This window comes from Schistocerca piceifrons, chromosome 1, assembly GCF_021461385.2.
Source record: "Schistocerca piceifrons isolate TAMUIC-IGC-003096 chromosome 1, iqSchPice1.1, whole genome shotgun sequence".
In the NCBI taxonomy this organism is placed as follows: domain Eukaryota; kingdom Metazoa; phylum Arthropoda; class Insecta; order Orthoptera; family Acrididae; genus Schistocerca; species Schistocerca piceifrons.
Genome location: NC_060138.1, coordinates 795,597,851 through 795,616,473, shown reverse-complemented (window position 1 = coordinate 795,616,473; position 18,623 = coordinate 795,597,851). Strand labels below are relative to the sequence as shown.

General features: G+C 41.1%; 1 protein-coding gene across 1 annotated transcript in view; it reads left to right on the top strand.

The window, feature by feature from the left end:
- LOC124789507 (ubiquitin carboxyl-terminal hydrolase 8) overlaps positions 1-18,623 on the top strand; it is a 243,680-nt gene that overhangs the window by 60,743 nt on the left and 164,314 nt on the right. The window contains exon 3 of the mRNA XM_047256895.1: positions 8,389-8,531. Coding sequence (XP_047112851.1) covers positions 8,389-8,531 — 143 coding nt within the window. The remainder of the gene's footprint in view (positions 1-8,388; positions 8,532-18,623) is intronic.

Genomic DNA, 18,623 nt, shown 5'->3' with positions numbered 1-18,623 from the left:
TAGGAGTGTATCATGGGTAACAGACATAAACGGGCAGTTTATGGTTCCGGTGAGTTTAGATAACTTCGGGCAGGATGATGTTGATCTGCCGAAGGGATTAGTAATAGCCACAGTAGAGTTAATGGATGAAGAAGACATCGATAGTTCGAGACTAGACTATGATGTAAAGCAAACCGTCAGCACGTCTGCACTTCGTGACAAGGTAAACCATTTGAGAGGAAATGATTGTTCGGGTATGGAAGCATTATTACAAAAGTATAAAACATTGTCTGAAGCACAGGGTACGTTACCTGCTACACCCATGACACAGCATCGTATTCCGACAGGGAATCACACTCCGGTGTATTCTAAGCCATACAGACTACCGAAACAATTACAACCAGTAGTAGAGCAATTAATAGAGCAACAACTGGAAGATGAGATAATCCAGCACAGTAATAGTCCTTGGTCTAGTAGTGTGGTCCTAGTTCCAAAGAAGACACTGGACGGGTCGAAAAAATTTCGCTTTTGTTGCGATTACAGACATTTGAATGAACGGACAGTGGCGGATGTATATCCCATTCCGAATATCACAGAAACGTTAGACAACCTAGCGCAGTGTAAATTTTTCTTCACTATGGATTTGAGAAGCGGTTATCACCAGATTGAAGTATTATAAAAGAATGCTGTTTGGACTAAAAAACACTCCAGCAACATTTAAGAGGTTGTTGGATGGAGTCCTTCATGGGTTGAAACCGAAAAAATGCATGGTGTATCTGGATGACATTATAGTTTTTTCAAGAGATATAGAGCAGCATGTGGAATGGTTAGAGGTGGTATTTAAAAGATTAGAGGCAGCATGGCTAACATTAAGTTTGGACAAATGCCATTTTGTGCAAGCGCAAGTAAATTATCCCGGGGAATGTTATCAGTCAGGATGGGGTACGAACAGATCCTCATCTCACTTCTGCAGTACGAGACTTTCTGGTTCCGCAAATGGTTAAACAACTGCAATCGTACATTGGTCTTGTGAGCTATTATAGAAAATTCGTACAGGGGTTCGCAGAAATAGTGAGGCCACTTACTAAGTTGCTAAGAAAAGGTGTTACCTTCCAGTGGACGTCAGAATGCGAGAAAGCATTTCAAGAGTTTAAACGGATAGTGACATCAGATCCAGTATTGAAGTTTGCAGACTTTTCGAAGGAGTTTATACTACAATGTGATGCATTTAATCTTACTCATGGGGTTGTACTTGGTCAAGACATTGACGGCAAAGAATATAATATCCGATTGTGTTCGTGTCTCGTCAACTTAACAAGGCGGAACAAAATTACTCCATGGCAGAGAAGGAATTGTTAGCAGTAATATATACGGGATTTCGTACTTTCAATTTTATCTGTACGGTAGAAGTTTTGAGGTTGTGATGGATCATTGAGCGCTGAAATGGTTATTAGGTCTGAAAGACCCAGCGAGTAGGCTAGTGAGATGGGCGCTGAAACTCAGTGAGTTCGATTATGAGGTAATACACAAGCCAGGTGTGAAACATGCCAATGCTGACACATTGAGCAGGAAAGTGGCAGTATTACAAGTAACAGGGGTGACGGAAGAGGAATGGAAAAGGGCACAAGCCGTGGATAGTGATTGCCAATTGTTCAGAAAGCAACCGCAGTTCTTAGTACAGGACGGGTTACTTTGCAGGTCGACGAAATGCGGCCCGCGCGTTGTCGTACCAGCAGCATTAAGATCTGAAGTTTTTCAACAGGTGCATGACCATTTTCTTTCAGGACATGGTGGGAGAAGAGCCACGGATATGCGGATAGCGGAGAAGTTTTGGTGGAGAACATGACGTCAAGACGTGGACGAGTATGTCAGGAATTGTGTGCCATGCGCACAGCGTGCAGAGTTGTGCCATCAAAAGATTCAGCTTCAAAGATTACCAGAGGCAGACAGACATTTCCAACAAATCTGAATTGATGTATTAGGCCCATTTAATAGGAGTGCAGCAGGGAATAAGTGTGTGTTAACAGTGATTGACCACTTTTGTAGGTAATTAGACGTGGTCGCATTACCAGATCAGAAAGCAAGTACGGTGGCACAAGCTTTAGTTAATAATTGGCTACTCAGATATGGGATACCTCAGTCCTTAATATTGGATCAAGGTACTAATTTCACGTCTGATCTGATGAAGCAACTGTGTAAGTTACTGAAGGTAAAGAAACTACGGACTAGTCCATTCCATCCGCAAGCAAATGGACGAACAGAGTGAGTTCATCGCATGATCGCTAAGATGTTGAGTCACTACGTAAATTGTCAACACACTGACTGGGATGTCTACTTGTAATTTGTAACCAGTGCATGTAATAGTAAGGTACGTACGTCGACAGGATTGTCGCCGTACGAAGTGGTGTATGGGCGGAAGATGCCATCACCTTTTGACACGCTTTGTCCAAGGCTGAGAGCAGAGGGCGAGCATGTAAGGCAATTTGCGAAAACCATTATGGAACTATGGCAGAGAGTTGTACGAGCTAACACAAAAGCATTGGAACGACAAGAACGGATGGGAGGTACAATGAGGAAGTTACCACAGTACAGAGTAGGCCAATGGGTGCTACTAGATAATCCGTATGTTCGAAAAGAGAGAACCAAGAAGTTCACAAACAAGTTCCAGGGACTGTACCAGGTAGTGGAAATGACATCACCTGTCAGTATAAAATTACAATTGCCTACCAAGATAACGGTGGTTCACGTTAGTAGAGTTAAGCCGTTGCAGGGGTAGTAGATCCGTGTATATGTACTACTTCTTCTGGCAGATAGTGAAAAGAAGCGCCAGAAGCAGACAGTAAACTGGGTATTAAGTATAAGTTGCGTTCAAGGGATGTATAGTTAGCAGTAATTATCATGTGTGTATTATTTTTGTGCACGGACTAGGGTTATTTTATTGGTATTAAGGGGTAGTGATGGGAGTTTTTTCCTTCTCTCTCCATTCTGTAGGTGACGCAGGATGGGGTTCAAGTGGATAGTATGGGGCATAGTCCGCAGGCAGCTGACACAAGCTGGCCAGGTACAGGATATGCCGTTGCGAAGTGGGGTGTTGTTCGGGAAACAAGCGGATGTGGTCCTCACGAGTCACGAATGGACGCTTCGACTGGCACTCAGCATCCTGCAGGCAAGGAACGAGATGCGGCAGCTACAGGAGGTGGTATCGAGTGTGGAAACACTTGCATCTAAGAACGGAATATTACGGGACATGCAAGAAGAGTACGAGGCTTTGGATAGGTCATGTAAGGAGATAAGGGAACAACTGCGCCAAGTCGTGAGCACGATTCTAGGGAGGAGAAAGAGAGTAAAGAGGGGGTTGGTTGAATGCAGGTGGGAAGTTACTGAAAACAATTTTTGGAACAGCAGATAGACGATATTGAAGGTTTGAACAATTCTTTAACAGTTATTCGCGACAGGGAGGAAAGCATAGGGAAGTTAGTGGATATACCACAACAGAGATACGGGGATTAGGTACAGAGTTGTTGAATGTGACGTGCGTGGTGTGTGGTATGACTACAGAGTTATGAGCATATATAGAACAAACACAGAAATGATTGAATACGGATCTGGAATAGGTACAAGCGCGATTGGATATATAAGGAAGCTGGAAATGGCTAAATTGCTGCAGGAACTGGTTAACAGCATTGGTGATGCATCAGTGAGGATGGATGAATGGCAAGAGGCAGTACATCACGCATTGCACGGGCAGGTGAGTGTGACGTTGATGTCACCAGAAAAATTCAGACGAGTCTGAAGCAGGCAGAGGGAGAGTTTCCGGAAGGGGTAGAGCACGTAGTGCCGTTAATTGAAGCGAGTTTGTCACTTTTTTATCGTATGTCTAGGATTAAGGATGTCTAGGATTAAGGTAACAACGGCTCTAGTTAAGATGTATATAGAGATTAGATTTACAGTAACTAGTGTGGGGAGACAGTATCACTGTTACACAGTGCATCCTTATCTGGTCAGATGGGAGCGCATGGGGAAGGGCATACAGTTCAGGACACAGGAGGTTTTATTAATTTCTGAGGAGGGGGATAGTCGTGCTACTGTGTCGAGTTTAGAGTTTAGTAGATGTCTAATGGAGTCAGTTTCCATTTTTCCATCACGGGTTGTTTTCACGGGCAAGAGGTCGTGTCAGATCCAGTTATTTAGGGCAGAAGCAGAAGCTTCAGAGTGTCGGAGAATAATAGTGAAGCCTACACCACATTTTCAGCAGGTTGGGAGATGATATCAGCCAAGTGTTATGACACTGGGAATTGGACAGCAACCATGGAGATGGAATTACGGGACAGTAGTTTGCTAATCAACAGGACAAATTGTGAAATAGTAGTGGATCGTTTCAGCTTCTCAGCGACAGTCACGGGAGTCACCAAGGTTACAGATACTCATCTGATGTTGTACTGGCCAGATGCGTCATTCAGCATCACTGCAGGAGAAAATTTGACGTATATTAACAACACCATGGATGCTACACTATTGCAAACGATAGATAAACTAGTAGATTCGGAGAAAGCTCAAATTTCAATGCAGCAATTATTAAGGCATGTGGAAGAGTACGGTACCAGGCGGAATCGTAGAATAGTGACCATTGGTATTTCAACCAGTACTATTACCGTGTTGATTGTACTTATTGGTGTGGTGTAATTCAGCGTGTTAATCCAAGACTGCTCCATGAGATTCCTGTAGAATGGATTACCAGTAGGGCATGAGTCAGGGCAACCTGGATGTGTATAGGGAAGAAGTAGAATATAGGATAGAACTAGAGTTAACGTATTGGGTAAATTTGGGGACGAATTTAATTTTTAGGAGGAGGCAGTGTTGCGACCACATGTAGTAAGTGTTGCTTCGCAGAGTGGAGAATGGCAAAACAGAGGCACGCCAGCGACCGAGGTGTTGCAAAGTAGGCAGGCACAGATAGCCTTGCTGACAGCAGCAGTCTATCAACAGACTGATACAAGGACGCACACAGACCGAGCGCCGAGTGAAGCCTGGAGAGTGCTGAGTAAGGGGAAGTGAGGCCAGCACGCTAAGTTACGCTGCAATATACTGTGGGAGTAATAACAAAAAGCTACCACCGAGGGTAAAAAACGTCCTCCTGCCGGATATAAATAGTGGAGCGCAGGCAGCAACAGACAGAAGCCATTAGGAAGCAGTACGGATCTGAGGACGGATGTGGTCCATGTCCGAATTTTCAATCTTCGTAGGTGATGATTCCGGAAGTCTGTTCCAGCTCACAGGAGTCATCTGTTCGCTGCCAGATGTCAACTTCAGCGCTGGAGGTCGGCCCGAGTTCTGTCGGCACCATGGCTGACTAACTACAGTGAGAACTTCCAGCAGGACCAGCCACAGCGCGGTCTTGGTCACAGGCACCGCCGGGGACTGACACCTGGACTTCACGGCAACCCGGCCCCACGGCGCGTGGTCCGTCCATGACGGGACCTCACGGACATCGCGACTGACTGGTTCCCAGCCGCCGGTGCAGCAGGCATTGGCAGCTGACCTCACAGCGACACAATTCTGTGGGCGTGCCGTACTGGGGCACTGAGTGACGACGAGTTCATCTCAACCACAGGGCATCCTGGCTTCAGCAGAGCACTGCTGGCCTGAGGCTCCCGAGTGCGATCAGCGGCGCACGTTGCGCGCATTGTCGGAGAGTCTACACAGCAGCAGCCAGGCGGAGGGATCCACAGGCCTGGGCAGCGACAACGGGGGAGAAATTGTAAAGAAAGTTCAATAAATAATTGTAAAACTCCACGCCGTCTCAGTCTTTGGTGCAGCCATTGTGTCTGCTGCTAACAAGTGGTGCAGAAGTTGTAAGAATATTTAGTTTCATGACTTGTTTCGGTCTTTTATCAAACTGTCATCAGACGATTTTTTACTCTGTACACAAGATTATTACATATTGGAAGTGGTTGAGGAATGAATAATGAGTCTGTAAAAAAGAGTATTACATATTGTAAGTGGTTGAGGAGTGAATACAATCTTAGAACTAAAATAACATAAAATAAATTGATGGCATTTCTTTTGTCACAGTAGGGGCTGTTGGCATGGAGCAGGTGGTTCTGGAGGCGTGTGGAACACTGCTGCCAATGAGTAGTGCTCAGTTAAATCTACATCTACATCTACATCCATACTCTACAAGCCACCTGACTGTGTGTGGCGGAGGGTACCTTGAGTACCTCTAGCGGTTCTCCCTGCTATTCCAGTCTCGTATTGTTCGTGGAAAGGATTGTCAGTATGCCTCTGTGTGGGCTCTAATCTCTCTGATTTTATGCTCATGGTCTCTTCGCGAGCTATACATAGGAGGGAGCAATATACTGCTTGACTCCTCGGTGGAGATATGTTCTCAAAACTTGAAAAAAAGCCCGTACCGAGCTACTGAGCGTCTCTCCTGCAGAGTCTTCCACCAGAGTTCATCTATCATCTCCATAACACTTTTGCGATTACTAAATGATCCTGTAACGAAGTGCGCTGCTCTCCATTGGATCTTCCATATCTCTTCTATCTACCCTATCTGGTACAGATCCCACACTACTGAGCAGTGTTCAAGCAGTGGGCGAACAAGCGTACTGTAACCTACTTCCTTTGTTTTCGGATTGCATTTCCTCAGGATTCTTCCAATGAATCTCAGTCTGGCACCTGCCTTACCGACGATAAACTTTATATGATCATTCCATTTTAAATCACTCCTAATGCGTACTCCCAGATAATTTATGGAATTAACTGCCTCCAGTTGCTGACCTGCTATATTGTAGCTAAATTGTAATTTACGTTTATTGTTATGTTATGTATGTGGGTAAAGTGTACTATGAAGGTGGTTTACACTGATCTCTTCCTCATTAACAATTGTAACTGTCTACGTTTCACTGAGAAATGTGTATGATCCTATCAACAACACATGAGGAAGGTTACACCCCTAAGTAGATGTGATTTATTGTATTCTGGTTGGGGGAAGGTGGTGATAGACTGATATAATGTAAACTTTCATTCATGCAAGGTTTGTAAGCCTCAACTGTATTTATTTGGTGATATGAACGTAGGCAAGTCCATGTTAATTGAGAAACTTACTTTGTGGCAACAGTTTGCTTGTAATCTCTCAGGTTTTCTCAGCAGAGTTGATAAATTGTGTGCATCTAGGTGCTCTGCTGAGTTGTTACTTCCATCTGTGCCCAATATTTTGATGACCGACCAGCTTTCTTCAGGTGCTACGAGTTTAGTGATTTTTTTGCATGTCATCCTCGGTCTCAATCTTAACCTCTTGACTGCGTCACCCATTCAGTTTCATGATCTTGAATACTCACTCCTTTGGAACACTGTTGGTAGCTGCTGTAATTCTTTGGCAATGCTCACCTTGTGTGAAAGTTGTCAAGCTCTGTGGATCAGAGTCTTTAGCACTGAATTTCTTTGTGGTTGATGGTACGTGGCATGTCTTACATGGAGCAGTCTATCAGGTCAGTTGAGGAGAGATGCAAGAGCATCAGTGACATGTTTGACTAAAACAATCAAGCAACTCCACTATTGCTAAGCACTGCCTTGAATGTAATCATGAAATAATGTCAGAAAACATAATGAACTGGGACGGCAGTTTCGATTTAAATAACTCTTGTTGCGGCACTCATTTTATTAAAGTATTGCTGGCCACCACATCCACCAGAAGTGAAAAACGCTGAGAGAATTTGTGTTTCATGGAATATCAGTGGGTGTGAGCTCTGAAAAACGAAAGGGCATCAAATGGCATAGTGGGTGTCAGCAGTCTTAACTCAACTATAAATAGCAGCACGAGACCAACCATAGTTCATAGCCTGATTGGAGTCCAGGCAATGAACACACACAACAGCAAAACTTGCAGCACCTGTAGAAGATGAGTGGGTCAGTCGTCAAAATAATGTACGTTGGAAACAACAATTCAGCAGACTACTTGGAAAAGTCACATTAATTTATATGTATGCCATATTGTAGTGAATTTAGTTTTGGAGGTCATGTTAGTCAGATATGCAAGGTTATCTTGTTTGATGAGTTGACCAGAACAAATGGAGACAGAATTCGTAATTACTGAAATGTAGTTAGGGCCATTACCATGAATCTAAAGAGCAAACCCAGTTGAAATATTGTAGATTGTGGGCTTGTCACACAAGATATATACAGGCAATGAAGGCGTAGCCCATGGAGATGACAGTGGCCATGTGTGTACGAGTTGTGATTGTGTGCAAGCTGTCTACTTCTGATGAAGGACTTCTCCAAAAGCTGAATATTTTTAGCATTCTTTTTTGTTGTGGTTGTCTTATTCAAAGCCCCCTTTATCCTTTCCATATTGTTGTTTTAGTTTCAGACATTCATAACTTTTTTAATGCTCTTTTCTTCTTTTAAAAGATACAAGGCTCTACAAGACCAAGAAAAGCAACGTATTGTGCCAAAGGCTGAAGAAAAAGGCTCATCAGATGAATTACAGAAGGAAGTTCCAAAAATTAATGAGCCTAAAAAGAAGGAAGAACCATTTTATAATGGCTTACCAGGTGCCGTATGTTTTTCTGTCCATCCATCCCTTACCTTTCATGACCTTGAAAATGTTTTATTTATGCTATATTTACATTTAATTATTAACAGTAAAACTGGTTGGAAATTCCTTCTTGGAATATATATAATTTAAGGAGTAAAGGGAACAACTTACTGAAGAGCTCATAAGCACATAAACAGGACTGTATAACTATATTGTCACAGCTGACTACATTGTGCTTGATTTCAGTGCAAGAAACAATGTATTCACATGGTACAGTGTGTAGCCATGATGGTGTATGTGAACTACGAGGGTTGACTGAAAAGTAATGCTTCCACCTTCGTAACTCTTCAACAGTTGGCAACATTGGTATGCGGCTGGTACTGGCTTGTTCCATAGCCTCTTCTCTACAGCTCCAGTTGACGAGAGGCCTTAGCACTGAATGGCTGCGTTGTTACAGAGTAAAGTATGGAAACCTGCGCAGATGGTCGATCAGTACGATTTAAGCAACGAGCAGCCATTGAATTCTTGACATCAGAAGGTGTCACCCCAAAGGAGATTCATCAGAGACTGAAAGCAGTTTATGGTGATTGTGTTGATGTGAGTAGTACTGTGCATCGTAGGGTGAGTAAGTCTAAAGATGTTGGGGGGGACATCTGACCTGCATGACAAACAAAGAGATAGACGTCCTGTGACAGCAACCACAGAGTTTCACAAGCAAAATGTTGACAGATTGATTCAGGATGATCGTCGTATCACTCAGAGAGAAATTGAAAGCACAATCGGCATTTCACAAGGACGTGTGGATCACATTATTGCTTTGCTTGGCTATCGGAAGATCTGTGCACGATGGGTACACCGGATGCTGACTCCTGAAGTGAAAGTGCACAGGCTTGAAATTTGCCAGGAACTCCTCTCGTGTTACGAGAATGAAGATGCCCAGTACTCACATCAATAAAATCACCATAAACTGCTTTCATTCTCTGATGAATCTCCTTTGGGGTGACACCTTCTGCTGTCAAGAATTCAATGACTGCACATTGCTTAAATCACATTGACCGACCGTACGCACAGGGTTCCATACATTACACTGTAATAACACAACCGTTCAATGCTAAGGCTTCCCACCAACTGGAGCTGTAGAGAAAAGGCTATGGAACAAGCCAGTACCTGCCACATACCAATGCTGCCAAATGTTGAAGAAGTACGAAGGTGGAGGCGTTACTTTTCAGTCAGCCCTCGTATATACCACTGAGGCTGAAAACATTCTCAGTTTTGTTTACATTCCTGTTGGTGCCTCAGCTCTCTAGTGAGTTGTTACATATACTCCTTAAATTTATATGAACTGTTATGCTGTCATCTTTAACTTGTCTCTGACCAAGTGTGTCCTTAGTCAAAACAGAATTATTTTTTTCTCTCTCATAGTGATTGTCTTACACTCAGATGTTACCCAAAGCCCGTAGTTTTACGGTTAATAAGATATTTAATTAGTAAATGTCTTGCAGATGAACAAACAGGTGCTTAATTAAATACGTAATTAAACTGCTGATGCTGATTATCAACTAATAGTTGTGAAAGTCACCCCAGTCTCAATTGAAACCAATCTCTCACATGTACCTGTCAGTAATACATAATCTCTCTATTCGAGTGCTGATAATATGACACATCACACAATACTGCAGAAGTAAGTCCATAAACATTTTATGAAGAATTCTGTGAAGCTATCCGTGAAGAAAAATTGAAATATTCTTTATAAACTGAAAATAGTGATGCAAATAGCCATCTGTGTAACCAAACTTAAACATGTTAAGTTCCACTAATCACTTATTAACTGTGGAAATAACAGCTTGTGCGTCATCATAGTGATGACCATTTAAGGCACTTTTTAATCAAAAATATATGAGATGCTGTCAGTAAATAATGCAGTAAACAATGCAATATATTTTTTTTTCTCAGGCAATTTTAGTTTAACGACTTTCGATAGGGGGCAGCACCGTACACAGCCTTCACGAATGGCCTCTGTAACGGAGGTACATTCCGAGCAGAGAGCTGCCAGAAGGCAGAAAACCAGAGCATCTCAGATGCTCATAGGCGCTTGCAGAACGTCTCTGCAGACATGGCAGTGAACAAACGCACATTGAGTCGTCGGGTGAGATGTCTTTCATCATTGCAACAAGGTTGCACAAACCTGTCCGATCTTTTGTATGCTGGCTGGCTGCGCAAAGTGACTCCTGCTGTGTCGGAATGTGCAAACAGTGTCATTTGAGGTGACTGACGGATCGCAGTCAAACACCTTGCTGCTCAACGGGACATCTCTGTCGGTTGTGCGATGCATTCGTCCACCATTTGGGGTATTTAGTGGTGTCTGCCCGTTTCGCTCCTCACCACCTAACAGAAGACCATAAAGAGCAATAAAAGACTATATGTGTGGAGTTACTTGCATGCTACAAGGCTGATCGTGACAAGTTTTTGTCAAACATCGTCACAGGTAGTGAAACCTGGGTTCATAACTTGAAACCAGAAATGAAATGGAAATCTATGGAGTGCCGCCATGAAGTCTCACCTCAAAAGAAAAACTTGAAGTTTATTGTGCTACTCTCAGGAAATTGAAGAACTGACTTCAGCGGGGTCTTGTGGGACTCTGGAAGAGTTATTGTGTTTGATGTCCTCCCTAATGGTGCAACGATCATATCTGAAGTGTATTGTACTACTCTCAGGAAATTGAAGAAATGACTCGAGCGTGTTTGTCGCCACAAAAATGCAAATGAACTTCCCTTTCTCTGTGACGATGCAGGGCCTCGCACAAGTCTGCACCTGTGAGGGGAGCTCACAAAACCTCATCGGACTGTTCTTCCTCATCCTCCCTACAGCCCGGATCTCGCACCTTCCATCTGTTTAGCCCAATGAAGGATGCACTGTGCAGGAAGCGGTACATGTGTGATGAGAAGTTATTGACAAAACAGGATATCGGGTACTTATTGAACGCGCACTCATAATAATCTTATATTGTATTGTTACAGCAGAGAAGCACCGTAACAAACGTGTATGAAAATCACCGTGTGTAGAATTTTGCAGTTTGTGGGGGGTCTTGGTACTCAGTTGAGCTGGGAACATGGGATAAATAGTTTTTGGTTTAGGCTGTACCAGCAGCTATTTGTATAGTCATTTGAACATGTCATACTGTAGCTAAATTACAGTATATTAAGCAAGTTTTGAATGACAAACCAGAGTTGACACCCAGGAAAAGTGTGGGAATCAATTATTTAAAGGCTTAACTGTAAACAGTACAGGATTAAAAATCCATTTCACAATTATATTTATTGGAGTAAATCTATCCTTCTTCCCTCAACATTTTCATCATTTAATAGAAATAATTTTATTGTATTTATTGTCTTTGTATATTTTTTAGAATTGATTTTTTGTATTATAACAGACTAGTAATGTAAGTGGCTTACGAAATATTAAATTAAATTCGTTAATGTATGAGGCTAATCCAGAAAGTAAGGTTACAAGAATTTTTTGAACTAAAAAAAAAAATAATAATAATAATAATTTTAATAAAATTTACATGCATTGTAGTATAGGTCTTATGTTACTTTTCCACATAATCACCATTTACCTCAATACATTTTGTCATACATGGGATGAGTTTTTTCATTCCTGTGTGATAGGCATCTCCTGCCACCTTTTTCAACCAGTTCTTCATTTCGATTTTCACCTCGTCATCGCCGGAAAAGTGTTTTCCATGAAGGTGTTCCTTCAATTTAGTGAACAGATGATAGCCACCAGGTGCAAGATTGTGGATGTGAGAGTGGTGGCTTAAAACATTCCAACCAAAAGAAGTCGGAAACTCTTGCGTTGTATGAGCGATATACGGATTCGCATTGTCATGAAGAAGACAGACTCCTGCTGTCAGCATCCTGCAACATTTGTTTTGTATGGCTGTGTGAAGTTTCTTTGTGACCTAACAGTATCTTGCAGCGTTTATTGTTTCACCTCAAATCAATGAGCAGAACCCCTTTTCTGTCCTAAAACACTATCACCATGATTTTCCTCACTGTTTACTGATTTTTGAATTTTTTGGCTGAGGGAGAATGAGTATGGCGTAACTGCATTGATTGTCGTTTGCTCTCTGGAGTATGATGATAAGCCAAAGTTCCATCTCCTGTTATTATAGAGTTGAGAAAAGCCTCACCTTTATTCTCAAAACAATCAAGTAATTCGCGAGCGGCACTGACTCTTGTTTGTTTTGTGTGCTTCAGTAAGCATCTTGGACACCCATCGCACACACAACTAGCGATAATTTAGTTGATTAGTTATAATTTCATGAGCAACAGTTTGTGAAATGTTTGGACGAACTGCATGCAGGTCATCAGATGTCGAACGGTGATCAGAGAGATGATGATCTTCAATTTTCTGCACCACATCGTCATTCACAACAGATGGCTTTCCATTTCTGTCATTGTGACTTTCAATCCTTCCAAAATTGAAATTCTGTATCCATTTTGTCACAAGCTGCATTGACATTATGTCCTCGCCATAAACTGAAACAATTTCATGATGCATCGCAGCAGCGTTCATGCCCGTAGCATTTAGGTAGCAAATTACAGCATGCACTTCACATCTGATGGGAGCCGGAGTGAGAATGCTCATTTCTAACAGTCACCACAACACTAATTGATGAGCTATTGATTGTTGGGAATGCTTGAATCTTCCTCTGGCTTCCCACTACATGGCAGTGGTGCCAACTTCCCCCATGGACATTCAGTGCTGTAGCTACATGCCTTGTAACCTTAGTTTCCAGATAACCCTCATAGATTAAATTTGTTACACCTTTTGTATTGGATGCAAATCCTGTATGGAGTCCTTGGTATGTTCCCTCATGAACTACATCTTGTCGTCATTGGATTATTGTTAGTAGTGTTATTCCAAATCCAGTGATGAATTGGTTGATGGTGAGTAGATGAAATTGTTCCTTCTGCAAAAGATTTCAATTGGACTGAAATTAACACACAGCTAATGGCACTGTTTGTATGTGCACTGTTCAGATTTTACATGCAAAAAAAGTAAAAACAGTCGCCCTTAAATAATTTCAGACCGGAGCAAGACTAATGGCACACATTTAGTCCTCCAGTATATTGGACCTTGGTTTAAGATAAGTTTTAACTGTTGGAAAAAAAAATTGTGTTGTTTGGATTTTAAGTGGAGGGGAAAAAAAATTGTCAGGGAGATTTTTGGTGAACGCCACTTCTATACTGAGAGCTTGTACGAATTGGTTCAAACTATGCACAAGGGTAGATAAATGGATAAAGTCAAAACAAAATTTTTTTAACCAATAATATTTCTCCATTGTCGAATAGGGTGGTTTAAAGTTGATCTAAATGTAACACTTGCACTTGCAAAAAACACTTTTGCACACCATTTCTGTGTTTCAGACTTGTGCAAATCGGTCCAAATTTTGTAAGAAGGTAGACAGACTGACTCTCTTTGGAATTCTGAAGGTAGCAAGGGAGCGAAAGGCTATTTACAGCTTGTACTGAAACCGGACAGCAGTTACAAGAGTTGAGGGGCATGAAAGGGAAGCACTGGTAGAGAAGGATTCAGAGAGGATCGTAGCCTGTCCCTGATGTTATTCTATCTGTGCACTGAACAAACAGTAAAGGAAACCAAAGAAAAATTTGCAGTAGGAATTAAAGTTCAGGGAATGATAACATTGTAAGTCTGTCAGAGACAACAATGGACTTGAAAGAGGAGTCGAACAGAATGGACATTGCCTTGAAAGGAGGATAGAAGATAATATCAACAAAAACTGAAAAAGGATAATGGAATGGAATGAAATTAAGTGAGGTAATGCTAAGGGAATTAGATGAGGAAACGAGACACTTAAAGTAGTAGATGAGTTTCACTATTTGGGCAGTAAAATAACTGATGATGGTTGAAGTAGGGAGGACATAGAATGTAGACTGGCAATGGCAAGAAAGCAGATATGAAGAAGAGAAATTTGTTAAAATAGAGTATAGATTTAAGTGTTAGGAAGCCTTTTCTGAAAGTATTTGGTGTGTTGCCATGTATGGAAGTGAAACATGGGCAATAAACAGTTTAGACAAAAAGAGAATACAAGCGTTTGAAATGTGGTGCTGCCAAAGAATGTTGAAGAGTAGATGGATATATCGTGTAACTAATGAGGAGGTTCTGAAAAGAATTTTGGGGACAAGAAATTTGTGGCACAATTTGACCAAAAGAAGGGATCACTTGATAGAACACATTTTGAGACATCAGGGAATCATGAATTTAGTATTGGAGGGAAGTGTGTGGGTTAAAAATCATAGCGGTAGATCAATACATGAACACAGTAAGCAGATTCACTGGGATGTAGGTTGAAGTAGTTATTTGGAGATGAAGAGGCTCGCACAGGATTGAGTAGTATGAAGAGCTGCATCGAGCCAGTCTTAGGACTGAAGACCACAACAGCAGCCAATGGATATACATAATTGATGGTCATCCTGTTGTTTTTGAAAGCTTTATCTGTTGCCATGATATAAGAAATGTGGTATGAAAGAAAATAAAAAAAATTGTACCAGATCAGTTGTCGCTAGAGTCAATTGCCAAGCTATGTCAAAGTTATGGTAGAATAAAAGTTGGAACCAGAATGAAAAATGCTTCTGTCATAGGATCCAAAAAAGGTGAATATGTTCTGGGCAGAGTTAGAGATGTAGAGAAGGGAACTGGCTTTCCGGTTTATTTGGCCACTTCGAAAACATTTGAATCAAAACATCTTGACAAAGTTGCACCATTTATGAGTTAATCCTGGTACCCCAGTGCAGTGAGATTTCTTATCTGCAAGATGTTGGCACACCTGTGACTTGCAATTTACAGACTAAAGTCCCTGATCCTGTGTCCAAAATCCAGAAGATTCACCAGCCTTAGAAAACAAAATATATAATGTGTGGCTGAAGAGCATATATGAAATATCTAAAAACCTTTTTCTGGGAGGGGACACTAAAACATTTTTTGTGATTTCTGAATGGTGGTACATTCTTTTCCTAAGGGGACCATTTCTTCCCCAAACCCACCCCTTGTTACTTGTATGGTGAGGGGTGTAAGAACAAATAGACACAGATTAATGTGCTGCTAGAGAGTGGGTTAGGTTGGGGTTGATTTGGGGGAAGAGACCAAACAGTAAGGTCATCAGTCTCATCGGATAAGGAAAAGATGAGGAAGGGAGTAGGCAGTGCCCTGTCAAAGGAACCATCCTGGCATTTGCCTAAAGCGATTTAAGGAAATCATGGAAAACCTAAATGAGGATGGCTGGACGCGGAATTGGACCATTGTCCTCCCAAATGCGGGTCCAGTGTGCTAACCACTGTGCCACCTCGCTCGGTAGAGAGTGGGATGCTTCTAGAATCCAAAGTATCCAGGAGTGGGGGTTGATTGCATCCTAAACTTTAATGACATATTGTGTCATACTGCAGACATGACAGATGTCATGTTGGATGACATGGTGGAATGTGTCACATTATACTACATGACATCATGTACAATGTGACTTTACTTGTCACATGGATACTAATACTAACATAACATGGATACTAATACTAACAAGTAAAAAAACACAAATATGTCAAGATGTTTTGATTTAAATGTCTTTGAAGTTACCAGATAAGTCAAAAAGTTAGTTCCCTTCTTTTACATCCCTAACTCTGCCCAGGACATATTCACCTTTTTTTGTGCTATGATAAGAGCATTTTTCGTTCTTGTTTAATATTGACTGTTATTCAGTGAGCACATTTTGCAAGTGTAATTAGACGTTTATGTACTCATCTGTTTATAGCTTATTTTTGGCAATAAATGGGCAGTTGTACAACTTTCATCTGATATACTCCATGCTCAATCCACAGAAGTTGTTTTTCATGGTTTCTCTTAATTACTACTGATGTCATACTGCAATTGTTTTATGGAAAGCATGATGTATTCCTTCCATGTATCATATTCAGAATATTCTACATCTATATACATACTCCATAAGCCACCATATTATACATGGCTGAGGGTATCTTGTACAACTCTTAGTTCTTCCCTTTCATGTTCAACTCAGAAAAGGAGTGAGGGAAAAATGACTGTATACCTCTGTAAGAGCCCTATTTTCTTTTTTCTAGTCTCCGCAGTTCTTGCGTGAGATGTATGTCTGTGGCAGTAGAATTGCTCTGCAGTCAGTCACAATTGCCATTTCTCTAATTTATCTCAAGTGTGTTTCATGAAAAGAACATCATCTTCCATCCATGGATTCCCATATGAGATCACAGAGAATTTCTATAAGAATGAAAAGAACATCATCTTCCATCAATGAATTCCCATATGAGATCACAGAGAATTTCTATAATACTTGCATGTTGCTTGAACCTTCTGGTAACAAATTTAGCAGCACATATCTGAACTGCTTCGATGTCTTCCTTTAACCTGACTTGGTGGTGATATCAAACATTTGAGACTTGGGAATGTGTCACACAGTGTTCTGTATGCAATCTCCTTTATAGATGAGCTACACTTCCCAGAATTCTCCCAACAACTTAAAGCTGATTATTTGCCTTCCCTACTACCAACCTTACATGCTTGGCCATTTCATTTTGCTTTCCACTGTGACACTTAGATATTTAATTGCCATAACTGTCTCAAGCAACGCACTACTAATACTGTTTCTACCACTCTTGTGCATTAATTTATCTGTTCAAATAACGGGAAGTTCAGATTGGAATATCAACAGTATTAGCCATATTATCAATAATATTATGAAAAGGATATCCTTTTCACAATATTGCTAATTTTTATATTTAGAGCTAGCTGCCATTCATCGCACCCAGCAGAAATCCTGTCTGAGTTCTCTTGTATCCTGAATTCAGACATAAACATTCAGAACCTGAAGCATTAACAGAAGGTATAAGTAGCATTGCTGGTGAATTAAATAAAAATTTAGTCTCTACAGGGAATCATATAACACTCTTGGCAAATGCCATTCCGAGATTGATAACTGAAATACTCCTCTGTGATACAGATAAGGGGGAGATTGAGTCAATAATTAAACCACTGAAGACTAAGGACTCTTATCAATATGATGGAGTGCCTAGCAGAATATTAAAGTACTGTGCTGCATATGTTAGCCCTGTATTTAGCCATATTTGTAATTTTTCTTTTATGAATGGTCAGTTTCCTCAATGATTAAAGTACTCAGAAGTAAAGCCGCTTTATAAAAAGGGAGAAAGAGATAATGTAGACAATTTCAGACCTATTTCTGTGTCATCAATGTTTGCTTAACTTATTGAAAAGGCTGTGTATGTAAGGATAACTGATCATTTTATATCACACAAATTGCTATCAAATATACAGTTCATCTTTAAAAATTGACTGAAAATGCTATATTCTCTTTTCTCTGCGAGGTACTGCATGTGATAAACAAAAAGTTTCAAATGCTAGGCGTATTTTTTGATTTAACTAAGGTGTTTGATTGTGTCAATCACAAAATATTACTCCAGAAGTTGGACCATTATGGAATACAGAGAGTAGCTCACAATTGGTTCACCTCTTACTTTAGCGACAGACAGCAAAACGTCATTATTCATAGTGTTGAGAATGGCTGTGATGTGGGGTCTGAGTGGGGTACAGTAAAATAGTAAAATGGGGAGGGTGTCTGCCCCAGGGATCAGTGTTGGGGCCACTCCTGTTTCTTATTTATATAAATGATATGCCCTCTAGTATTTCGGGTAACTTGAAATAATGTCACGTAGAAGAAGGTGTAATTAGATGAATGACGAACACTAACTTTGCTTAATGAAGGTTTATTCAGCACTTACACATACAAGAGCGCGGAGCGAACTGCCTCTGGCCAGAACACATACGGTATATATACAGCTACAGAACATGCCAGTACGATGATTCTTGGCATTTGTGGATACTTCTAAAATGTGCTCGAACCAAATATAGAAATTAAAATTGTGCAGTCCAGGTGAGTTTTGAACTCACGACCCTTCATGCAACAGTGTAGTATCATAACCACTACACCACGGTGCTACTCAGCTTCTTCTGTGACATTGCTCCTTCCTTAAGAGAACAGCGTCTC